At 41.8% G+C, this 26,847-nt stretch overlaps 1 protein-coding gene across 3 annotated transcripts in view; it reads left to right on the plus strand.

Moving 5' to 3' along the window:
- LOC129818871 (zinc finger protein 462-like) overlaps nucleotides 1–18,718 on the plus strand; it is a 91,823-nt gene extending 73,105 nt beyond the window's left edge. For 2 of the 3 annotated variants that reach the window (XM_055875158.1, XM_055875157.1), the window contains exons 7-13: nucleotides 3,564–3,788; nucleotides 11,264–11,528; nucleotides 11,827–11,963; nucleotides 12,278–12,501; nucleotides 13,625–13,856; nucleotides 14,932–15,061; nucleotides 15,264–18,718. In XM_055875158.1, the coding sequence (XP_055731133.1) occupies nucleotides 3,564–3,788; nucleotides 11,264–11,528; nucleotides 11,827–11,963; nucleotides 12,278–12,501; nucleotides 13,625–13,856; nucleotides 14,932–15,061; nucleotides 15,264–15,492 (1,442 nt within the window). In that variant the 3' untranslated portion in view covers nucleotides 15,493–18,718. The remainder of the gene's footprint in view (nucleotides 1–3,563; nucleotides 3,789–11,263; nucleotides 11,529–11,826; nucleotides 11,964–12,277; nucleotides 12,502–13,624; nucleotides 13,857–14,931; nucleotides 15,062–15,263) is intronic. The other variant, XM_055875159.1, reaches the window with a different exon arrangement.
- Nucleotides 18,719–26,847: the final 8,129 nt, after the last annotated feature.

The following is a 26,847-nucleotide window of genomic DNA, read 5'->3' on the forward strand; positions in this document are numbered from 1 at the left end:
AACTGTTGTTTTGAGGATACAATTTCAACCACGGGATTATGTCATCATGGTAACCAATTTTCAACGTAGACGAACCTTGTATAAAACATGTTGAATTTGTACCTTTGAAACAACGTCATATTTTCAATGTTATATCCACTATCAGAAAAATAATAATAAGCTGGGCCGCACCATCTACTGGAGAGTTGAACTATCTACAGTACAGTTACTTATTTAGTCTCCCGTCCAGGGTTTTAAATAAGGCCAGACCTGCTTAGCTTTGTATTTGTCACTGACTACTGCCAATGTGCTATCGTGAGAATGATTATTGAGAGGTCTCTTAATAACTAAACATATTCACTGTTGCTATCGAAGTCATTCCAAAGGGTAGGTTTAACAGAGAATATTAAAAGTAACTGTACTTTATGAGTGATATATCATCAAGGATACTATTTAGGTCTATGGCATTTGAAGTTAGTAACAACTAATGTTTCAATTCAACCCAGGGTTCAACAAGAAAATGTACAATACATATGAGCCTAGGACTTCAAGCTTAGGTTGATTTCAGACGTAATCTTCAAGTTAATGATGAATATGTTGGATTCACGTCTCCAGCCGAAAGTCAAAGAGAAAGGATGGGAATAAATCAAATCCAACTTTAAATGCACTTCATGTTGATATTTGGTTGCATTGTCAACCAAACACAATTCATTATTACTTTTGTAGTACAGTAAATAGTCTAAAGTAAATGCCGTCTTGCAAACTATTGTAACAGTATTTGAAGAGTTTATTTTCAAAATGCCATATCCGCCATTTTTTTTTTTACATTTGTCTGTTTTCTTCAGAAATGATTGCTTATGGGTACCTTCATGTTTGTGTAAAATATTACTGTTCTCAGAAAAAAAAATCTTCGCTTTTAGATCTGCTAAATGACAAAAATGTAAAATGTAAATATTTTACATACAGATCACACATTATTGTATTGAATAATTTTGATTATTTTATATATATATATTGATGTCACATGTATAATTTTTTATAGAAAATGTAGTTATTTGTTACATTTCACTGTGTAAAACCTAGCAGTACTACTACTTAGAAGAAGTACAGTGAAGATGTATAAATACAGAATATCTGACATTCTATTCCCATTTGAACCTTGGGCCAGATTCTATCAGATCCGTGCTAGCCGACACTTTCTCGTTCTAAACGTCTAACACAAGTGGGACGGGTGTGGCTTCGTGACAATGACCACAGGAGCAGCTGCTCTGATTTGACAGCTCTACCTCAGACACCGCCAAAGCATAACCTGTGCGGATGTCGGCTATCGCCGGTTAATGCTTGATCTGATCTAGGCCGTTGGTGTGCTTTTAAATAGTTGAAAGCGCAGTGTTTTGATGACAACTAAACCAAAAATCAAACAAATGTTTTTTTATTGGAATTTGGTTGTCCTTTTTAGATGGTTTTAAGCATTGCGATTACACATTGGGAATTCAACAAACTACTTTCTCTCCTTTTGAGTGGGTGAATAAAGATTGAAATCTCATTGATCAACATCGCAACTAAATATGACAAACATTTCCACGTTGAAATGACATGGTGTGCACAGTGGGTAACGTGTGTTGTGTGAATGCTGGTTCTCTCGATAAGGTGCAAAAGTCATTCAAGGGTAGATTAGCAGAAAATGAGTGTCAACACCCCTCTTTTCAGATCCGTCGGCAGGCGCCGGCTCTGTCTGTCTGGCTGAAAGCTTTTGGGCTTACTATACTAGTATCAAGCCAAACGATTTTCCTTTGAATGTACTGAGGGTGGTCATCATAAAAAGTGTAAAAAAATAGAAAATTGGTGACAGAGGCAGATTTGTGTGTCTCGTGCTACTCGAAGTCTGAACACTGACTGACATGCTCGACTCTATACTAAGTTGGATAAAGCCACTCTCAAAAGAGTTTCTCTCTGACCAAAGTTTATGCTCCTTTGCCAAAGAGAGATAGTCCTTGGTTTTGTACTCTGTCTTTTTCTTTTTAGTTGGGTTGAACTGTGACTTGGGCTTTAACGAAATTATAATTATATATTTGTTTACATCGTTTTAGCAGGGAGTCGCATTGAAACCAAGCCCGGGATGAGCACAATTCATAAAATGTACAGCATTCAAACATACAACGTAATAAAAACATACAATACTACAAGCAATTTAAGAACAAACACAATGAGGTCCTTCGTGAACAACTTGAACTGCCCTACAGGCACCAGACCATCAAAGTGCAGAAGGCGTTTGCAGATTTCCTAATTCTTTAGTGATCAACGGGACCTCTAGAGTTAGCCATCCCTGCTATTGGGTCTGGTAACTCGTATGTCTGTAATTTAACAATGAGGTAAGGTATCGTGGAAGTTTGCACTAGAAGGCTTTATAAACAAAAACAGAGCAGTGAATTAATCTACGAGACTTAAGAGAGGTCCATCCTACTTTCTGAGAAAGAATGTAGTGATGTATACTGAACCTATTGGTGTAGTAAAAGGTAGTGCACTATGATAAACTGCATTCACCACAGTGGCAGCTGCATTCATATAGACAATATCACCATAGTCTAAAACCGGAATGAATGTCGACTGAATTATTATTTTCTAACGAAAGGCATGACAGATTCCTATAAAATAAGCCCATTTTAAATCTTAATTTCTTAACTAACTCATTAACATCCTTTCTGAACGATTTGCGTCAATCCAGATGCCCAGATATTTATAAGCGGGGACACGATCAATGAGGGCACCATCAAATGTACATAATTATACATAAATAGATACATTTTTACGTGAATTAGAAAATAACATATACTGTACTTGGTTTCACCTACATTAAGTACCAATTTGAATTCAACGAAGGCTTTCTGCAGGGCTTTAAAGGCAGACTGGAGCTCCGAAAGAGCCTGGCCGACCGTGGGGGCAATAGCATACACAACAGTGTCATCTGCATACAGGAGTATAGTATGTAGACAGTAAAAAGTACAAGACCTACAATTGACCCTTGCGGGACACCTTTCATAATGTCAAAGAAACCTGACTTGACACCATCAGAAGAAACCCATTGTGTCCTGTCTATCAGGTAATTTTCAAACCAATTGCAGACTAAAAGAAAGGAGGACCAAGGCACTCTTCATATAATTAATTAAAATGCCTTTATTAGTATGGCATGTTCAATAGAAACAAAGTTTTTAAAATACCGATGCGTTTCGGCTGCATGGCCTTCGTCAGGGGGTACAGACTGCCTGACCCAGGCCAATGTTAGACAGTCTAAGAATGAATAATGCAACGTCAACAGTGTCGAAAGCCTTTGGCAGGTCTATTAAAAGGGCAGCACAATGCTGCCTTTTGTCAATGCTATTTACAATGTCATTTATTACCAAAGAAGCAGCAGATATACGTAGTTTAGACATCGGGCGATAATTATTCATGTCCGAGGGGGTGATAATATAACTGCGAGATTCATGAAAGATTGATTTCATTCCTGTTTACTCTTGACACACACAGGCGTCTTTAGGTCCTTAAAAAGTGCTCTATAAAACCCTTCTATCATTATTATTTTACAGGCGAGAACACGTATAAGTGCTTGTCCTGCCCCTTCTCCTCAATGACTATCAGCCAACTGAAGGAACACTCTCTGAGGGACCATGGGCAGGCTCTGACCCTCCCCAAGCTGCGCGCTGGCACTACCACCCACACCCAGGTTCCCCAGGCCGGCCACGCCCCCCAGATCAGGCCCTTCAGGCTGGGCTCAGATCCTCACCAGACACCCCCGACCTCTGACCTTGACGGTAAGAGCTCCATCTGTAGCATCTAACAGATTGGCGGACTTTTATTGATCTTTGAGTTTTTGGTTTGATTTATTTTTTGTCTTATTTATTTCTTATTTATTTATTCTTTATTTACCAAGAAAGTCACAATTTAGATAGACATCTCTTTTTCAAATGAGCCCTCATTTATAATTTATTCGCTGATATGCAGTTTAGGAGCCATTGACAGAAGGAGCTGTTCAGGAGCTGTTGACACAAATACACATTTTCAATTACTACCAGTACAAGTCTTATTCATTTCAAGTCTGGAGAGCATCAGAACTCAGCAGGGCAGCCCATTTCACCGCTTTGGGAAACATTGTGATAGGAGTAAAAACATGGTCTTCCTCTGAAATCACAGAATTCACGTTGTTAGACCTGATCAAACAGGATATATCCTTCTGTTTGTGCCCATGACTGGTTCCCAGAAGGTGTTAATCTAGCGTGTCAGGTGCCCGGCTCTCCATGTGTCCAACCGACCGTCCGCTCTGTTCTAGAATGTTCTTGGCAGCTGTCATCTGCTGCTGGCACAATGGAATTTTCCCTCTCGGTGGAAGTGGAACACAAAACATGGAACACAGACAGAGCAGAGCAGAGAAGCACTATGGAATGCCACCGCCATGTCACCGTTGGCTACAGAAAACAAATGAAGCATTGAGGAGGACCAGAGCCTATCAAATATCTCTCTCTCACTCTCAATCTTTGTAGCTTGGTAACACGGTAAAGCTGGTGGATTGCTTGCTGAACTTTCAGTTTGGTGTAGAGTTTTAAGCTATGAACGACCTGGTCTGTTGCTTGACTGTCCGTGATCGTAATGATACTAGTGTAAAACGATTTTTAAGATGACGAGCTATCGTGCTGGATGGAGGCTGCTACAGTTTTAATTTGATCACCCTGTTGTAGAACTTTCCAGCAATGCAGGACATGAAAAACTTGTAGTGTCTTTGAAGTTTTAAAGGGCTTCGGAAGTTTATAATTTCCACTTTGAAGATGGCTTGCTTTCTCTCCTTGGTTGATCTTCTAAACTCCCCAACAGCTCTGCTGCTTACTGCTCCCTCCATGGTCGTTTTGCACTATTAAATACAGTACCAGTTTAAAGTTTGGACACACCAACATTGTAGAATACATTGTAGAATATAGTGAAGGCATCAAAACTATGAAATAACACATATGGAATCATGTACTACCCAAACAAATGTTAATCAAATCAGAATATCTTTAATATCTTAGATTCTTCAAAGTAGCCACCCTTTTCCTTGATGACAGCTTCGCTGTCACACTCTTGGCATTCTCTCAACCAGCTTCATAAGGTGGCAAGAACAGCTCAAATAAGCAAAGAGAAACGACAGTCCATCACTACTTTAAGACATTAACGTCTGTCAATGCCAAACATTTCAAGACCTTTGAAAGTTTTTTCAAGCGCAGTCGCAAAAACCATCAAGCACTATGATGAAGTTGGTTCTCATGAGGACCGCCACAGGAAAGGAAGAACCAGAGTTACCGCTGCTGCAGAGGATAAGTTCATTAGAGTTACCAGACTCAGAAATTTCAGCCCAAATAAATGCTTCAAATAACAGACACATCTCAACATCAAATGTTCAGAGGAGACTGCGTGAATCAGGCCTAGTCGAATTGCTGCAAAGAAACCACTACTAAAGGACACCAATAAGAGGAAGAGACTTGGTTGGGCCAAGAAACATGAGCAATGGACATTAGACCAGTAGAAATCTGTCCTTTGGTCTGATGAATCCAAATTTGAGATTTTTGGTTCCAACCGCTGTGTCTTTGTGAGATTCAGAGTAGGTGAACGGCTGATCTCCGCTTGTGTGGTTCCCCCCGTGAAGCATGGAGGAGGAGGTGTGGGGGTGCTTTGCTGGTGACACTCTGTGATTTATTTAGAATTCAAGCCATCATGTCTACCACAGCATTCTGCAGCGATACGCCATACCATCTGGTTTCTTAGTGGGACTATCATTTGTTTTTCAACAGCACAATGGCCCAACACACCTCCAGGCTGTGTAAGTATCAGGTTTCAGGTAAGACCCAAATGCAGACTGTGTTGAAGTAACAATGTTTATTACAGCAACAGAGGCAGGCAAACGACATGTCAAGGCAGTCAGGGGTCGATAATCCAGAGTAGAGGCAAAGGTACAGGTCGGGAGGCAGGGTCAGGGGCAGGCAGAGTAGTCAGGCAGGCGGGCTCAGAGTCAGGACAGGCAAGGGTCAAAACCTGGAGGGTGAGAAAAAGACAGGTGGAACAGATCAGGGCGTGACAGTAAGGGCCATTTGACCAAGAAGGAGAATGATGGAATGCTGCATCAGATGACCTTGTCTCCACAATCACCTGACCTCAACCCAATTGAGATGGTTTGGGATGAGTTAGTGTCACGATCGTTATAAGGAGTGGACCAAGATGCAGCGTGGTATGTTTCCATCCTTTTATTTGGAGGAGAAACTTAAAGAACAAAAACAATAAAGTGAATAAACGAAACGTGACGATACATGCAGTGCAGAAAGCAACTACACACAAACATAGTCAAGATCCCACAAATCACAATGGGGAAAATGGCTACCTAAATATGATCCCCAATCAGAGACAACGAAAAACAGCTGCCTCTGATTGGGAACCATAATCAGGCCAACATAGATATATAATTCCCCTAGATAACCCACCCTTAATCACACCCGACCTAACCAACATAGAGAATAAACAGCTCTCTGTGGTCAGGGCGTGACAGTTAGACTGCAGAGTGAAGGAAAAGCAGTCATCAAGTGCTCAGTATATGTGGGAACTCCTTCAATAATGTTGGAAAAGCATTCCAGGTGAAGCTGGTTGAGAGAATGCCAAGAGTGTGCAAAGCTGCCGTCAAGGCAAAGGGTGGCTACTTTGAAGAATCTAAAATATGTTTTGATTTGTTTAACACTTGTTTGCTTACTATATGATTCCACATGTGTTGTTTCATAGTTTTGATGTCTTCACTATTATTCTACAATGTAGAAAATAGTAAAAAATAAAGAAAAACCTTTGAATGAGTAGGTGTGTCCAAACGTTTGACTGGTATTGTATCTCTTGGACAGAGGTATTGGCTCTGCTACTCCTATTTTAAAAAGACAGATTACCACTTTCTCAAACTGTACCTGCCATCTCACCTACATATTTTCCTATTTTACAGAGAAAAGATTGCTGTTATGAATCAGGTGTGGCATTGTTCGATTTTAAGACCTTTTCGGGACCCGCTTTAAATGACGTGCAGCTTGTAAAGGCTTCATAAATCCTTGATAAACACTACATAAATGTGTCACATATCATCTTTAGTTGTATTTCATGCTCTATGAAGGATTAATAAATGTGACATAACTGTGGCATAACCACCAATGTCAAATATGACATAAACCTGTGTTTTAAGTACCGCTTAATAAAGGCTTTATACATCATAATAGATTGAGGCGTCGCAAAGAATTTATAACCTTGTCATGCATATTTGTAGAGCATTGCAAAGCCAGGGTTGTGGGTTCTATTCCCGGGACAACCCATAAGTGGAATTGTATGCACGCACGCATGACTGCAAGTCGCTTTGGATAAAAGTGTCTGCTAAATTGCATATATTATATTACTCTAACCATTTCTAGGATGTCCCAACTGCTTTTTCTCTTGGGTGCAACGCCAATACTGTACCTGACCTCAACTTTCCCTTAAAATGCTGGACTACAGGATGAGACACTTTAAAGTGCAGTCGTGCGCAGCAAATGAATGAAATGTATAAAATTACATTGTACCTGTTAGTGATAATTCCCTATGTGATAATTCCCCATTTGTGTTTCCATCATTAAGCCGTTATGTATGTGTCATGAATGACCAAAAGTGTCTGACTTGATATACTGAGCAAGTGTCTGTCCAACGTTTCATGAGCTGAAATAAAAGATCCCATACATTTTCCAAAATGCTTATTTCGCTGTAAATTGGTGCACAAATTTGTTTACATCCCTGTTAGATCCCATCCTTATATGAACTGTAACTCAGTCAAATCTTTGTTGCATGTTGCGCTTTAATTTTTGTTTAGTGTAGTAAGTACAGCGTCATATGATAAGTCTTTATGGATGTGTCATGAATGACCGAAGGTGTCTCACTTCAAACAAAGTACTACAGGACACTACATAGTGTCAATAAATAGGTTATTAACGTCCTGCTGATGAATGAAGGTTCTCTCATTATTCACAGGTTAAGTGTAGGTAGGGTGTGAGAGGTATTTGAATGGGTTGATGGACCTGCAAATTTTGTGTGTGTGTGTGTGTCAGAGCCAAGATGATTTTGGAGTCGTCTTACGTGAGACAACCGCACCAGGTATTCGTCTTCTGTTCCCATGCTGGAGACCAGGGCTTGATTGCAATCTGTTACAATGGTGCCAACATGTTGTGGCTGATCTTTCAACGGGGGAGTGGGTGAATGTGTCAAAGACCTAACTAGGTCCATCAATGCACAGTATGGCTCGTTATATTGTTTTATGTGTGTGTTTGTGTACTGAAGAAGAGGTCGTTTGGTTCCAGAAGAAACACACTTTCAATTTCCTTATGTTGGGGGCTTTCATCAAGATAAGTGTTTTTCGGTATAATGCCGTCTCCGGGCTATTGCGCACACAGCACATCTAAGCCTGAGATATCAACCATTCAATGTTGGCCTTAGAATTCTATGGTCACGCCCACTATGGGAGTGACCTGACTGAGTTTGCTGGGCGTCACTATTTAACACAGCCACAAAGTAAGAATTATGGTTAAACCCTGTCCATTTCCATAAATGCTCTTCTTATAATTGGATTTTAAACTTAAACCTAATTAATGAATGCCAAGTTTGATGCATTGGTCCACCAGACCTTCCACACGTGGTGGACCAATGCATCAAACTCGGCCTTCATTTTGGCCTTCATTCAAATATTAGGTGTAATCTGAATAACATGACTTCACTTTAGAGAGCGTGTCATCCTTCAGCACAACACGTCACCCTTTATAAAGCACACGTTCATATCATATCGACATAGAGGGTTATGTCACCTTTTGACATTGGTGATTATGTCACACAGTAAGGCCACGTTTATGAACCCTTTATAGAGTATGACATATGGTTACAGATTCTTCAACACATTTATGGAGTGCTTATGAAGGCCTTATGAACGCCTTTATAAGCTGAACGTCATTTCAAGCAGGACCCAGTTTTCTTTCCCGAGTAAGAAAGAAATGTGTTTTCCCCAAAAAATCTGTCTTTCTGCCGTCTTCTGCACTCGCTTCATCTTGCCACTGCTGAATGAAGTATTTTTTCACATGCAGACATCCTTTTACAGGCACTTGGTTTTATTTGTTGATGTGGTGTACTCTGGGAAGTAGGACAAGTAGATGAGGTTGCTCACTGATATTATACACTACACTGGGAATGGGGGAGGGGGAGGAAGGAGGGGGGGTTGCGGTGACAATCACAGGCACAGTTCTGGGATGTTATAGTAGAGCTGTGGTGGGGATTGAATTCCATTCCAGAATCCTCTGGAATTCCAGAAAAAAAAACCTACACACTTCAAATCCATTCTGATTCCGAAGCGATGTTTACTTATTTGGGTCTTTTGGGTAAATCCTCACACTTCTCAGATTCTGGAAGGGTGTTCGGGAAGTTACGGTATCCTGGTTAATGGTAGTATTTCCTCATGATTATCATTCACCGTGTCCACACTCGGCCCTTCTCTGTAATTACAGTTGAAGTCGTAAGTTTACATACAAATTAGCCAAATACATTTAAATTCAGTTTTTCACAATTGCTGACATTTGAGTTGAGTTTGAGTTTATTTTTACAGGGACAGTGCACATTAATCAACGTTTCAGTAAAAGTGCCGGTTTTAGCCAGCCGGCTAATTTTCAACCGCAGTCCCTGGGCAGGTTATTAAAAACAATTACAATATAGACAATAGCATTTTTTAATCCTAGTAACAATTCCCTGTCTTGCGTCAGTTAGGATCACCACTTCATTTTAAGAATGTGAAATGTCAGAATAATAGTAGAGAGAATTATTTATTTCAGCTTTTATTTTTTTCATCACATTCCCAAAAGTTTTCATACGCTCAATTAGTATTTGGCCCATTCCTCCTGACAGAGCTGGTGTAACTGAGTCAGGTTTGTATGCCTCCTTGCTTGCACACGCATTTTCAGTTCCGCCCACAAATTTTCTATAGGATTGAGGTCAGGGTTTTGTGATGGCCACTCCAATACCTTGACTTTGTTGTCCTTAAGACATTTTTCCACAACTTTGGAAGTATGCTTGGGGTCATTGTCCATTTGGAAGACCCATTTGCGACCAAGCTTTAACTTCCTGACTGATGTCTTGAGATGTTGCTTCAATATATCCACCTAATTTCCCTTCCTAATGATGCCATCTATTTTGTGAAGTGCACCAGTCCCTCCTGCAGCAAAGCACCCCCACAACATGATGCTGCCACCCCCATGCTTCACGGTTGGGATGGTGTTCTTCAGCTTGCAAGCATCCTCCTTTTTCCTCCAAACATAACGATGGTCATTATGGCCAAACAGTTCTATTTTTGTTTCATCAGACTAGAGGACATTTCTCCAAAAAGTACGACCTTTGTCCCCATGTGCAGTTGCAAACCGTAGTCTGGCTTTTTTATGGCGGTTTTGGAGCAGAGGCTTCTTCCTTGCTAAGCGGCTTTTCAGGTTATGTCGATATAGGACTCGTTTTACTGTGGATATAGATACTTTTGTACCAGTTTCCTCCAGCATCTTCACAAGGTCCTTTGCTGTTGTTCTGGGATTGATTTGCACTTTTCGCACCAAAGTACGTTCATCTCTAGTAGACAGAACGCGTCTCCTTCCTGAGCGGTATGACGGCTGCGTGGTCCCATGGTGTTTATATTTGCGTACTATTGTTTGTACAGATGAACGTGGTACCTTCAGGCGTTTGGAAATTGCTCCCAAGGATGAACCAGACTTGTGTAGGTCTACAATTTCTTTTCTGGGGTCTTGGCTGATTTCTTTTGATTTTCCCATGATGTCAAGCAAAGAGGCACTGAGTTTGAAGATAGGCCTTGAAATACATCCACAGGTACACCTCCAATTGACTCAAATGATGTCAATTAGCCTATCAGAAGCTTCTAAAGCCATGACATCATTTTCTGGAATTTTCCAAGCTGTTTAAAGGCACGGTCAACTTAGTGTATGTAAACTTCTGAAAATTACTTGTGTTATGAACAAAGTAGATGTCCTAACCGACTTGCCAAAACTATATTTTGTTAACAAGAAATTTGTAGAGTGGTTGAAAAACGAATTTTAATGACTCCAACCTAAGTGTATGTAAACTTCCGACTTCAACTGTATATGATATTAGTATTTGGCAGACACTTTTATCCAAAGCGACTTACAGAACTGTCAGAACTGAATATTGACAGTGACACACTTCTCTCTCTCAGACGCTGGGTACCTGCATGAGACAGCGGACGTGAGGCGGCAGCTCAGTCACTACCAGGTGGCGTCTCGTAGTCATGTGACATCCTCCAGCCCCACCGCCCGGCCCCAGGCTGCGAGCTCTGACACCCGGCCGGACGGCATCCTGACCTGCGAGTTCTGTGAGTTCAGTTCGGGATACATGCAGAGCCTGAGACGCCACTACAGAGACCGACACGGAGGCAAGAAACTGTTCAAGTGCAAAGACTGCTCCTTCTTCACCTGCTCCAAGTAAGGAAATTAATATTACAGTATATTATACATACATTATATATACATTATATTACCAACATAAGATGGTCTCCTTTTCAATTTCAATCACGTCCTCTTTCCTCGTTTCGGACCTTCTCCTCCAAAACAGTTTGAGAAAGTGGAGAGGAAAGTGGACGTAAGAAATCACGGAGAGACAAATTGGGAAAGAGCCTGTCTTCCTGTTCTTCTTTTTATGATGGTTGTTTGACAACAGAGTTGTGGGTTGTTTCTCCTTATGTCCATTCGGGCCTCACTAAATCTATTCTGTTCTTCTCAGGTCCACATTCACCATGCATGTGGAAGCAGGACACACTGTGGTTCCGGAGGAGGGTCCCAAAGACCTACGCTGTCCCCTCTGTCTCTACCACACCAAATACAAGAGCAATATGATCGACCACGTCGTCCTGCACAGGGGTAAGCCAAGCCAAAACCTGTGATTACTTGTTTTACGTGCTCAAATATTGTTAAGACAACTTAGAGGTAATAACTGTTAGTGCCAGGTGGAAGGAGCTCGTTGAGTCCTCCTAAAAGTCAAAGCTGTACTAGTATTGCAGTGCCAGACATCACGCCGTATTGTCGCACACCAAAATGCACGAGCAAATGTCGCACACCAATTAGCCGCACTTGCTAAGTTACAACTTCACGGTTGGAGGTGCTGTGATGCTGTTGACACAATATTGATCTCTTTCTCTCCCTCACTCCCTCCCTCTACCCTCCCTCTACCCCAGAGGAGCGCGTTGTACCCCTGGAGGTGTCCCGCCACACGCTGTCTCGCCACCTGGCCGGCGGGGTGTTCCGCTGCCACAAATGCACCTTCACCTGCTCCAGCGACCAGAGCCTGCAGCGGCACGTCACCGAGCACAACGCGACGGAACCCTACCAGTGCCAACTGTGCTACTACGACAGCAGGCAGCGCTGCCAGCTGGAGACACATCTCCGAGACGAGCACAAGGTAGGGCAGAACTACAAGTCCCAGCATGCACCCCGGCTCAACCCTACAGTCAGCTGTTTTAATACAAGTACCCGGAGAGCTAACATTTGGTAGGATGGGTGGGCTTTAAAAGAAAATGATCCAAAAGGATTTAGTTACTGTTTAAAGCAGGCAGTTTTGTAAGGATGTCGTCCTGAGGCAATCACGAGATCGTGTCGACTTGTAAACAGTTCCCTCAGAGATGAAAGCCTAAAAGGCTTTAAAAAAATACCTTGATTGTAAAACAATGGCTTCAATTGGTCTTTAGTGTTTTTAATATCGGTGTCGAATAAGCGATGCGTTATTTCAGTACTTTATCATGATATCTCCATGGCATGCGGATATAATGTGCTTACCGATAAAAGGATCCGTGGTCATACAGAGTAGATCATGCCGGATGACTAAAATCCCACACACATATGCTTGGTAGGAAGAAGCTGCCTGCTATCTATTCTGAGTGCATATCACAAATAATAGGTTTCATTTCCCTTAGTCCCATAATGGGGATAATGCATGAGATGCCGAGCGAGGTCACATGGCATTTCATGAGGTTGAAGTATACATTAAACTTAAAAGGGCACAGACGGAGGCAGCAGTGCGAGCTCCCTTTCAAGGGAAGGAGGAGAGAAGTCACTCTTCCTGTGTGCTCGTTGTTGGCCAATTACAGCAACTCTTTCTGACATGATACCTGTCACTCATAGTGTGTGGTGAGGTGCTCATAGATTGTAAAATGAAAAATGTACTTCTTGTTGAATAAACGCATTATACACGGTACCACTAAACATGAGCAACTTGAACTGCCTGTAGAATGTGTATTCAGAGACAGTCCCATTGGGCAGCAGGTTAAAAGGACTTCATTACAACCTGCTCACAACCAGAATGTGTTGTTTCAGTGTCAGTAATACCCAATGGGGTCTTCATACTCAGTGATGTAGTGGGGGAAAAAAAGAAACTGCCATTCACAGTGAACAAAGGAACACTTCCTATACTTTCAATGCATTTTTACTCTAAAGGCGTTTACCCTTCCACTGCAACAGTGATCATACTGATACATCAATTATGAATTCAGCAATCAATCATACCTCTGTCTTTTGTCGTTGATCAGGTGATCCGTAACTTTGAGTTGATGGGGCAGGTCAACCTGGATCGGCTGGATGCTATAAAGGAGAGGAACAGTAGTGCCGGGGAGGAAGAGGAGGATGGATTAGGAGCGATGGAGGAAGAGATTGTGGAGGATGAAGTGGAGATGGAGGAGAGTATAGATGAAGAGCTAGAGCAGGAGGAGGAAGAGGAGAATAGGATTGAAGAGGAAGAGGCAGAAAAGCCAGCTCCAAAAGGTAAACAAGGATCTTCATCATCATTATTATTATTATTATTTTTATTTATTTTTTATCCCATTTTCTCCCCAATTTTCGTGGTATCCAATCGCTAGTAATTACTACCTTGTCTCATCGCTACAACTCCCGTACGGGCTCGGGAGAGACGAAGGTCGAAAGCCATGCGTCCTCCGAAGCACAACCCAACCAGCCGTACTGCTTCTTAACACAGCGCGCCTCCAACCCGGAAGCCAGCCGCACCAATGTGTCGGAGGAAACACCGTGTACCTGGCCCCCTTGGCTGGCGCGCACTGCGCCCGGCCCGCCACAGGAGTCGCTGGAGCGCGATGAGACAAGGATATCCCTACCGGCCAAACCCTCCCTACCCCGGACGACGCTATGCCAATTGTGCGTCGCCCCACGGACCTCCCGGTCGCGGCCGGCTGCGACAGAGCCTTGGCGCGAACCCAGAGACTCTGGTGGCGCAGTTAGCACTGCGATGCAGTGCCCTAGACCACTGCGCCACCCGGGAGGCCTTCATCATCATTATTGATGTGACTAACAACTCAGTGGCCTTGTGGTTAGTGTCCGCCCTGAGATTGGAAGGTTGTGAGTTCAATCCCTGGCCGAGTCATACCAAATACTGTAAAAATGGGACCTGACGCGTCTCCGTTTGGAACTCAGCATTAAGGAGATGGATTGTGGGTAAGGCCCTGCGATAGACTAGGGTCCTGTCCAGGGTGTGTACTTGTACATCAAGCTGCCTCACGCTACAGAAACAGGAGATAGTTTCCTTCCCTATGAGCCATTCTGGCTCACACAAGCCAAGGCTCATTCAAGGCTACTTACTTACTACTAACAATATGACTAACAATGCCAAATCCATCTCTGTTGGCTGCTACCAAAAGGGTTGGGCTCAGTCCCATTTCAATGCAGTCATTTCAGAGAGGTGAACTGAAATTCCAAGTCAGTTACTTCCTGAATTTAAATGGGATTCACCTTGTAATCTGACATGACTGGGTCTCTGCTGTATCTGTCTGGGCTGATGTCGTATCATACGTCCCTCTCATCATGCTGATCTCTGTTTGTTCCCCAGACGCCCCAGTAGTTTCCCCCAGCAGCAGGAGTGTGACTACCTCCGCTGAGAAGCGCTTCCCCTGTGAGTTCTGTGGTCGCTGCTTCACTAACAGCATAGAGTGGGAACGACACGTCCTCCGACACGGCATGTAAGTCTCTTTCTCTCTCTCTCTTCCTACCTCCGTCTCTCCTTCTGCCTCACACACATACTTTCTCCCTCCCTCCGTATCTCTCTCTCTCCTTACCCCTCTTCCTCCCTTCCTCTTTCTTCTGCATGTTTTCCCCCCGATATGTTCCTGTGGTAATGGACATTGACCTTCTCATGGACATCCCCCTCTCATCATAATACAGGACTGTTACCAACAGCAGAACAGACACTAGCACCACCCCAGCAATAGACACATCAGCCTCAGCTCTGCCTTCTATTGGCTCGTCGACCATTGGGACGATGACGGACAGAGGAGTGGACCTATCTAGCAACGGCATGGAAGTGGAGAAAGAATATGCCTCCGACCTATTAAAGAGTATTAACAATCTGAATGAGGAAGACAACAAAGAAATGCTTGAAACCAAAAAATGACATATAAGAAGATGGAAGAAAAGAGTACTGGGGCCTAACATTGTAGTCACTTTGCTAGAGACTATACATTAGGTTGAATTGATATTGGTATTGGGTTGGGTATCAAAAATAGGCTGCTAAAGAAATAAAAGAAAATTATGGAAACAAAAAAAGAATTGTGACCTTTTGGAGTATTGTTAGATTTTAAGTGTTACATATTGGAAACTATAGGTTGTGTTACATCCTACATTTTTTAAATGGCTGAACCTTAAAATGAGTCAATGGTCCCGTAGGACAGATGTTAATATATTGGTAACCAATAGTGAATGTTACTGTAAAGCACACATTATGGTCAAATCTGCAGTTTCTACAGTTTAAAGTTCATGTCTACTAACTACAATATTTTGTAGAAAGAAAGAGTGGGTCACATTTCCCAAAAACATGTTTGAAATTGTGGGAAGATATGTTGGGGGGGGGGTGAAATTGAAATTGGGGGAATTTTATTTTTTAGATATACGTAGATATACTGACCCATTGGAAGTTCCAAACGAGGGGTTCTATAAATATAGATAACCTACTGTATGAGCTACCACATTTAGTTCCCTGACCCCCTTTTAACCTCACTGCTACCAACAAGATCCTAATATACTTATAATCCCATCATCTAGTGTTGTAATGTTGAGAGACAGGCAGTGTGTGAGAGATGACTCATCACGATCTGGGCCCGTATTCATAAAACATTTCAGAGTAGGAGAGACGTTTTGCCTTTTAGATCAAACTGAATATGATTATATGGACAGGGGGGACCTGATCCTAGATCTGTCTTCTCAACTGTCCCTCTCCACCCCGTCCATACTAGCTGTAAAACATACAGTAGAACGGTTTCTGTGATTTGACCCGGATGATAACTTTACTTTAGTTTATTTTTTTAGCCTTGTGTTATTAATCAAGTAGAATAATTCCTTGAGGAATAGTTGCACCTTATTTGTCTATAGTATATTTCAAACTTTGATTTGTTACATTTTTCGAATATTGACCTGACTTTTGCCCCAATGTTTATATATAGCAAATTGTTATATACAGTAGTACCCTCGAATATGATAAATATGCCTTCAGCCTTAGGCATTCCCAGCACTTCCACTCTTTAATACCACTTTTATTGTCTATTGTCCATCTTCTGACAGTTGAAAGTGAACTGACACAAGTGTCCCCACAACATGATAACCAGCAGTTGAATCAATAATGGTTATTATTGTGGCATTGGTTGGTTTCCTTGTTGTTTTTTGTTTATCGATAACAAGTTCGATGTTGTTGTAAAACCTACACGGTAGTCTGTGACACAGTACGTGTCATCACTGTCGGAAGAACACAGAGAGAATACTGTACACCCCGGAAGCTACCGTTTTCTCTTTCTGACATTAACATGAGGGAGAAATGGCATGACGCAAAGCAGATAATTCACCTCATCAACAGATAATTGCGACAGCATTTACAGGAGAACTTGTAAGTATGCCAGAGAAACGGATGATAAAATGTGACTGACCAGCAATGCGAAAGTACAACACTTAGGTGTTTAACTTACATGTTGCCGTGTAAAGTGCCGTATTCTATGATTCTGTTGTTGTGTATGACGATGATTCTGAAGAGTGTTCGTCGGTATGCTCTTTTTTAGACTACGCTGTTTTGACAAATAAGCCAGAGATTGTATACGTTAGAAGTTGCTGCTCAAAATACCCCAAAGCCTTATTAGAATAACGAATGGCAATTATTTCAAGCTTCGTCGATAGAGATGTTTCCTTTCCAACACTGGTTGGTTGGAACCGATACAAACCAATACAACGTGATTGACAGTGTATCTGTAATATGGCTCCTTTGAGCCATCAAAGGAGAAACGCAAAAAAATGGAAATGTGCTCTTGGTAACAAAATATTTAGCTGGCTATGTTTGCTACAATGTTCTTTCCTGAGTAACGAACCATTGTTGCAAAGGGGGTTGGAACCCAGAGACATAAATACATGTATATATGGCTCTGGTAAAAACCTAGTCCCCTGTAGGGTGCATTCCGAGAGTCATGCATGTACGTATGTGATATGCAGTTGTGTGTAGAAAAACAAACTACTTGTCAAGTGTTTGAAACTGTGGTGTTTCAGAAAGGAAATGTTTCCCTTTTCCCTTTAGGTGTTGGTCTCATATTAAACAAATAAACAAAAAAAAAAGATCAAGTTAAAAGATAAAAACCTTTGGAGTGAGCTGTTTTTTCAGACTCCCGAATCAAGATGTTATAATAAGCTGTTGTACAACGTCTGGTTGATACGAAATACGTCTTCTTTTATTTTGTACCTTTAAAAACAACAACACGGGGGTGATTTGGTGCTGAATCTCTTACCCCTCCTATCCTTTAAAAGGACCAGCTTAGCTTTTTAAACATGAACCCATAGAGAAATGTTTGTTTTGAGGAAATACGCTTTTTGAAGTGGGGTTAATTTGGGATTTTGTGAGGTGGTTGGAACTGTCCTGTCTCTCTGTATCCCAAATTGGTTGCTTTTCCATTGTCCATTTTTAATAGGCATCTGTTAAATACTCACTGTATTCAGTGTCCCGCTGTACCATAAGGTGGTGGGACACTGTTGGTTGTTGCTCACACCCCTTCCTCCCACCTCCCAATTGAACCCCTGCTCGTCATAACACACTGGATGCTTGTATGTATATATTTAGTTTGTTTCCATGATGTTCCTCTCCTCTTCTTCTCTTCAGACTGTTCTCTATTGTTTGACTACCTTAGATTCTCCATCTTGCCTTTCTCCTGTGAAAATCGGATTCCTGATGGTGGGTTGTGATATTACCTAGAATGATTGTTTACAATTGTATTCCATTTTATCTCTGGATATTCTGTAAATATTGTAACTCATTGTCTTTTTTTAACTTGTTAATAAAGTTATCAGATAACGGTACTCTGTAGTTGTTGTTGATGTTGATGTCAGGGATTACAGTTGCGTTTTGTTTGTCTGTTGTTTCCAATCCGATATGTCTGTTTATGTGTCTCTGTCACAAATTCCCAGAAATCGCACGGCCAATCCGCGTAATCATTTTTTATTTTTTGGAATTGAATGTACTATTTTATGTTGTTCTTGACTATAACTGTTCTGTACTTTGTAATGTATTTGTATGTTTTATGTGGACCCCAGGAAGAGTAGCTGCCGTATGAGCAGTAGCCAATGGGGATCCTAATAAACTCAACTAAACCATTGTTTCAGGTTACTGACACTCCAAAAACAATTCTTTGTACAGGCCAAATCTATTAGTATGCCTTTCCCAATAGCTGTCATGAATTGTAATGCTCGGAGCTAAGCAAGCTTCCAGGACAGCAGATTACAATCATGAATGCTTGCTTTCAAGGACAAAATGGATGAGATTCTCAAAGATAAAATAATACAAAAGTGTTTTGCCATCACTGCTATGCAAACATTTTTCATCATGAATTCTTTATGTATTATTTATGACTCATCCTGTCCCTCATGGTTGCTAATCATTTGTTAGTGTAATAAGTATTATTTTGGATGATTCCAGAGAATGAGAAATGGATAAATATCAAATACGTTTGCTTGCTGCAGTTGTGGTCCTACGATGCGGCTTGTTTGCCACCGTCTATGACAGACACATTCAATGTTCTGTTAGATCAAATGTCTTTGTGCATCTTCAATCGTCTGTTAGTGGAGTGATGCACCCATCCCTTGGTGGCAGAGGACAAAGAGAACGTTCAAAGGAGAAGCCATCCCAAATGGCACCCTATTCCCTATATAGTGCACTACTTTTGACCAGAGCCCTATCCAAAGTAGTGCATTATGTAGGGGATAGGGTGCCATTTTATTTACATAATCCTTTGTATCAGGTCAGTCACAGATAAAATAATGTGACGGACATTCGATAGACTGTGAAACCAACGGACCAAGCCGGTCTATATTCACGGCTGGGACTCCCTCATCTGTCCATAGGTCTGAGAAAGTGGCCAGAGAAGAGAAAAAGGACAAAGACAACTCAGTTCTGTAGCTACCAGAGAGATGAACTGTTCTAGGGCAGGGTAGTTCTAGAACTAACTAGTAGGATGTCTGGTTAAAACAGCTGTGGTTTACTTTCACTGTCAAAGATTAAACTGACGTGACCTAATCAATCGGATAGTGATAATCGATATAAGAGTGAAGTCTCGATATGAGTGAAGATCTTTTTATCAAGATTTCATAGGAGTTTTTATGAACCCTTTAGATGAACTACCATGCCAATGTCTGTCCCTACCCCAAGTTGACAACACATGTTCTACTCTACAACTTGTTAATTTTACCATCCTCTATACAGGGTGTCCTGTTGGCTGGTTGCCACGGAGAGAGAGTCCTCAGAGCAGCTCATAATAGTCACAACAGCTTGTCCACAGGAAATAGCTACGGAGTGAGAAGACATCCCAGTGGTCCATACTTCTATGTTCCACCCTTCCACCCAGTACCTGCCCAGCTAACAACACGTTCCCACAACTTTAGAAAACGTTCCCTTAGGATTCTCAATAGGTCATTAACTAATGTTTGCATAAGAATGTTCCTGTGAGGTGCAAGGAATGTTTCCAAGAGACCATTGCCTTAATGTCAAATAGAACTTACCCAGAACGTTGTTACCATTTTCTCAGAATTTAAGTGGCGCAGTGGTCTAAGGCACTGTATTGCTAGCTAGCTATGCAACTAGAGATCCTGGTTCGATTCCAGGCTTCCTTTGCAGCCGGCTGCGACCTGAAGACCCATGGGGCGGCACACAATTGGCCCAGCGTCGTCCGGGTTAGGGGAGGGTTTGGCCGGCAGGGAAGTCCTTGTTCCATCGCGCTCTAGCGACTCCTGTGGCGGGCTGGGTGCATGCACGCTGACACGGTCGCCAGGTGTATGATGTTTCCTCCGACACATTGCTGTGGTTGTCTTCCGGGTTAAGCGGGCATTGTGTCAAGAAGCAGCGCGGCTTGGTTGGGTTGTATTTCGGAGGATGCATGGCTCTCGACCTTCGCCCCTTCTGAGTCCGTTGGAGTTGCAGCGTTGAGACAAGACTGTAACTACCAATTGGAGAGAAAAAATATAGAGAGAGATTTTAAGATATGAAGGTTCTAGACACGTTTCATGGGAACGTTGCAAGAACAGTAATGTGTCCAGTTTCCCGTGGGTTAGGAGAATATTCCATCAACGTCCCACCAAACATCCACAGAACTTGGATGCCATGTTCTCAGAATATAAGATATTAATGTTCTTGACACGTTTCATAGTAACATTGCAAGAACATTTCTGTGTATCAGTTGTCAGGACGTCGCCTGATGGTCCCAAAGAAACGTTCTCCCCCTAAAAAAAAAAGGTTTCATTACACATCAAGCCCTGTTACTGTTGCCGAGTCAATGAACTATAACTATACTAGCCCAATAAGCACATGCTCTAGATACTGTATATCCCTTATTGGGACTGTGGAGTTAGTCATTAGTCATTGGTGCTGGTGGCCTGAGTTTGAGACCCGTTAGGGGAGGCACCCTACTATCACCCTACTCTCACATTTTTAGCAATCTTAATGTAATTATTTGGCAACAGTTAAAACACACCTATCTGATCTAATTACAATAAATTGACACATGTTTGTTCTACATGATATATGTGGTGTGGATTTCAAAAAGACGATTGTGTTCTCTTTGAGATGCTCAGCTATATACAATTAATAAATACTGATAATTGAATGTGGTCATAATTAGTGCTCAAGGGGAAATCCTATGGATTCCCATCTTTCAATGAGAAACTCATTTTGTTAGATCAGATAGATGTGTTGTGTAACTGTTGCCAAATAATGACATTAAAGATCCAATGCCCCTAAAAACGTATTCTTTTGAAAACAGCCTATGTGGCATCGATATGAGTCCGAAACATTTATTCTAGTGTCAAAAGTGTAAATTGGTTAATTTTGGTCATAAAGTCAGTCTTATCCAAAACAGAGTTTGTGAGACTTGTGCTCGTGACTGCATCACAACATAGATTAAGGTTGGGTTTGCTTCAATCCTACCCACATGCTCACAGCTGGCATCTATAAATTACACAATGTACATGGGACAATATGTTAAAATTCCAATAGCTCCAAGTTTCAATGACTTAAAAACATCAAACCAACTATAAATTGTAGGAATTCATATACATATATTGAAAGGATTTAATGAGAAAACTAAAAGGTGTTCAACATGAAAATATTGTCTAATTTACATTGTGTCATTTATTGACGGTCCCTAACTAGCCCCGGAGGTAGGCTATCCAAAGTCAAACTACCTTTGCCACAGTGTACACCAGCTGGCTGAAGTTAATTGGCAAAATAATTTCTCTAACTCTTCCCTCCTGTGAACACACACACAAAACACCCATATCAAACCACAACCTGAAACCAACTCATGTTGGAATGGTTGCTAGAATTTCTTAATGAACCAAATCCATAACGATGCCAAATTAGGACGTGCATGCCCTTTTAACATGTTTTGCTAAGAATGTGAGAGTACAGCGAATCCCCTAGCGGGTCTCAAACGCCACCAGCATCAATGAAGGACACCCTAACCACTGTCCCAATAAGGGACACCCCTAGGACATGTACTTATTGGGCCTGTATAGTTAGGTCCTGTCCAGAAGAAACCCTAATCCCACCTCCCTGGGCACTTGTCGAGAGCTTCAAGTTCCTCTGTGCCCACATCCACACAGTCGTGAAGAGGGCTCAACAACAACTCCTCTTTCCCCTTCAGAGGCTGAAAAGATTTGGCGTGGGCCCTCAGATCCTCAAAAAGTCCTACAGCGGCACAATTAAGAGCATCTTGACTGGCTGCATCACCGCTTGGTATGGCAACTGCTTGGCATCTGACCGCAAGGCGCGACAGAGGGTAGTTTATCAGTATGTCCCTGCCAACCAGGTAGTGTCAGAGGAAGGCCCTAAAAATGGTCAAAGACTCCAGCCACCCAAGTCATAGAGTGTTCTCTCTGCTAGCGCACGGCAAGCGGTACCGATGCACCAAGGCTGGAACCAACAGGACCCTGAACAGCTTCTACCCCTAAGCCATAAGACTACTACATAGTTAGTTAAATAGCTAACCAATAGCTACCCAGAATAATCTGCATTGATCCTTTTTGCACTAGATCTTTTGACTTATCTCATCTGTTGCTGTTACTGTTTATTATCTATCCCGTTGCCTAGTCACTTTATCTCTACCTATATGTACATATCTACCTCAATTACCTCATACCCTGCGCGTCAGCTCAGTACTGGTACCCCGTCTATATAGCCAAGTTATCGTTACTCATTGTGTATTTTTTTCCTATATATATATATATATACATATTTTATTTATTTTTATTCTCTGCATTGTTGGGAAGTAAGCATTTCACTGATAGTCTACACCTGTTGTTTACAAAGCATTTTGTAGATCTGGTTGGTGTAAGGCTGTAAGCAATATGGTGAATGCACTTCGAAGTAAATCTCAACTCTGTTAAAAGTACACAAAAAAGACAACTTTTATTGATTATAGTCATTCAGGTGTATCATTAAAACAAGTTAATATTCCCCATCAGCAATAGAGAACTATGCAGAAAGCCCTTAAATTGCTGAAATAAGTTAATCAAATGAACTGATAACTGACATGTTCTGTGTATGTTTGGCGGGACGTTGATGGAATATTATCCTAACCCTCAGAAAACAGGACACATGAATGTTCTTGCAACGTCCCATGAAATGTGTCTAGAACATTAGTATTGTGTATTCTGAGAACATGGTAACCACGTTCTGGGTAAGTTTTGTTTGACATTAAGGAAATGTTCTCTTATCTGTAATGCCAAAACATGCTAAAATGGTTCTGAGAATGTTTTTGCTAACATAGACTAATGTTCCCCTAACTAACAGAAAACGGGACATTCAAACATTAGGGGAACATTACAGGTAACATTACAAAAACGTTCCCTCTCCCTAGAATTGTTAGCTGGGTGGCTTCTCTCACTTACCCACTAACATCTCGGTCATCAACTCTGTAGAACTGGGAAGTGAGTTCAACTGATCGAAACCACAAACCCAGAGGAATGCTTGACTACCAGTCCTGTACAGGATACACACATGTGATACAGAAACAGTGGGGTAATGTAAGCCTATGTAAAAAGAATATAAATGAAAGATGCCTCCACAGGCATTTTAGAATAAGATATGCTTGTACTGTAGTGTTAAAAGACAGTAGCTTGTCAGTGAGTTACTCCTTTAGAGTTGTGTCTCTCTTGTCTTAGTACATCCAAGTCAATGTCTTACTCTCAGTCCAGTATTTCCGAATGCCTATTTTGGAAGCACTTTATTTCACAGTTCTAACATAATCTTTAAAAAATATATTCAAGACATGTGGGATCAGGAGTGGGAATCTCTGAAGCTCACCACTTCTGAGGGGCCAACGGCAGACTCGCGACCCCTAGAGACAGAGAGACTGAGGAGCAGTCATGGCAGGCGGCTAGACGAGAGCTCTCCCACAGGAGTCGAAGGAATGCCTGATGTGTGTTGCTCTCCAATGACTGGACCAGGGAGAATGAGAGGAGTGTAGAGCAGCAGCCGCAGGCCAAGGGCAACATATTATCACTCACTTGACAGGGTCCTCTGAAAAATCAGACAGCAGATTTGGGGGAGGGGGGGGTCTGTTAGTAAAATGTGGGTGGGGGGGATCTTTAACTAGAAGGACCTTTAATTAGAAAAGGTATTTATTAACAAAGGGTGAACAAATACACCATATGTACAAAAGGATGTGGGCAGGGCCTCCCGAGTGGCGCAGCGGTCTAAGGCACTGCATCCCAGTGCTTGAGACGTCACTACAGACCCGAGTTCGTGTCACTACAGACCCAGGCTGTGTCACAACAGGCTGTGACTGGGATAAATAAAGTAGTATGTGGACACCCCTTCAAATGAGTGGATTCGGATATTTCAGTCACACGCGTTGCTGACAGGTGTATAAAATTGAGCACACACTGCTGCAATCTCCATAGACAAACATTTGAAGAAGAATGGCCTTACTGAAGAGCTCAGTGACTTTCAACATGGCACTGTCATAGGAAGCCACCTTTCCAACAAGTCAGTTCTTATAATTTCTGCCCTGCTAGAGCTGCCCCGGTCAACTGTAAGAGCTGTTATTGTGAAGTGGAAATATCTAGGAGCAACAACGGCTCAGCTATGAAGAGGTAGGCCACACAAGCTCACAGAACGGGACCGGTGAGTGCTGAAGCATGTAGTGCATAAAAATCATCTGTCCTCGGTTGCAATACTCATTCCTGAGTTCCAGACTGCCTCTGGAAGTAATGTCAGCACAATAACTGTTCATTGGAAGCTTCATGATGGGATTCCATGGCCGAGCAACCATACACAAGCCTAAGATCACCATGCGCAATGCCAAGTGTCGGCTGGAGTGGTGTAAAGCTGGCACCATTAGACTCTGGAGCGGTGGAAACGTGTTCTCTGTAGTGATGCTTCACCATCTGGCAGTCTGATGGACAAATCTGTGTTTGGTGGATGCCAGGAGAACACTACTGTAAAGTTTAGTGGAGGAGGAATAATGGTCTGGAGCTGTTTTTTATGGTTCGGGCTAGGCCCCTTAGTTCCAGTGAAGGGGAATCTTAACGCTACAGCATACAATTACATTTTAGACGATTCTGTGCTTCCAACTTTGTGACAACAGTTTGGGGAAGGCCCTTTCCTGTTTCAGAATGACAATGCCCCTGTGCACAAAGCGAAGTCCATACAGAAATGGTTTGTCGAGATTGGGGTGGAAGAACAAGACTTGCTTTCACAGAGCCCTGACCTCAACTCCATCAAACACCTTTGGGATGAATTGGAACGCCAAATGCGAGCCAGGCCTAATCGCCTAAAATCAGTGCCGGACCTCATTAATGCTCTTGTGGCTAAATGGAAGCAAGTCCCCGCATCAATGTTCCAACAGCTAGTGGAAAGCCTTCCCAGAAGAGTGGAGGCTGTTATAGTAGCGAATGGGGGACCAACCCCATATTAATGCCCATGATTTTGGAATGAGACATTCGATGAGCGGGTGTCCACATACTTTTGGTCATGTAGTGTACGTTTGCTTTGCAGAACGTACACTACATGTACGTTCTGCTACAGAAACTGCTTGTTTCTCTAGCAGTTTTACATCTAATTTCCTGCAATTCCACACATTTTGCCATGGCTTATACCTTGTTAATATGATATCTGATTGAGAGTAATTAACAAAATCAATGGGGGCCCCTTGGAGGTCAGGGAACCTGGGCATGTGGCCTGGTCGGTAATTTGGTCACGACTACAAGTTTACCTGTTGTCCATAGGTTTCCACCCAATTGGCAACAGATTTTCATGCAAATATTCAAAAATCTGCATAAAAACAATATGCTAATTTTCCTACCAGAGATGTGTTTCCATCAAATTGACTTGCGGACTAAATGCTGTACGTGATGAGGTAGTGTATATAAAAATAACTTTTGCGCTTAAATTCGCATGTACCAAATACAAAATATAGGTTAAATGGGTTTCCCTCGCATTATCAACTCTACGGATCGTTCTGTCACAAAATATGTTGCGTTATATAGCGAATGTGCCCACTCTGGTCTTGGCACGCTCTAGACATCAGTTTTCAGGTACAGTGCAGGTAGGCTACCTACATAGTAAGATTATTATGGACAAAAGAGCAAGATTATTTTTATTTGTCAAACGGCTGCCAAGCATCGATCATCATGTCACCAGAATAAGACCCTCAATATTTATTGGAAAAGACCCACTAGGCAAAAACTGGTTAAATCAATGTTGTTTCCACATCATTTCAACCCAAAAAAATCTATGTGATGACTTTGAATCAATGTGAGAAAATGATTGGATTTGCAAGAAGTAATCAACGCAAGGGAAATATATTCTTTATATTTTTTTTATATTTTTTTCAACTCAATTTTTTACCCAAATCCGATTTTTTTTTTTGTTGATTTCACTTTTAATTCACACAAGTCAACCAAATGTAAATAAAAACTAGACGTTGAACTGACGTCTGTGCCCAGATGTGAGCATTAAGTTCATCATGTGCACTTTCACAATCCTGTTAAATTCATCATCATTTTACAGTATATCTGTAGCGTAACAAACTGCATGCTTCCCAAGTAGTAGAGGGAGAACCACAAATGCATCGCGTGACTCCAAATTTACCTCAATATCATGGTTATTATATCAATATTTGTGCATTTTAATTCATTTTAAGAAGATCCCACCTTCGCGGTCTAGCGTGTTTTCCTTTGTCAACATTTGGAACGTTTACTGACTAATCTGTTTCCATCAGGCCTGCCATTA

The sequence above is a fragment of the Salvelinus fontinalis genome, chromosome 21, assembly GCF_029448725.1.
Source record: "Salvelinus fontinalis isolate EN_2023a chromosome 21, ASM2944872v1, whole genome shotgun sequence".
Taxonomy (NCBI): Eukaryota; Metazoa; Chordata; class Actinopteri; order Salmoniformes; family Salmonidae; genus Salvelinus; species Salvelinus fontinalis.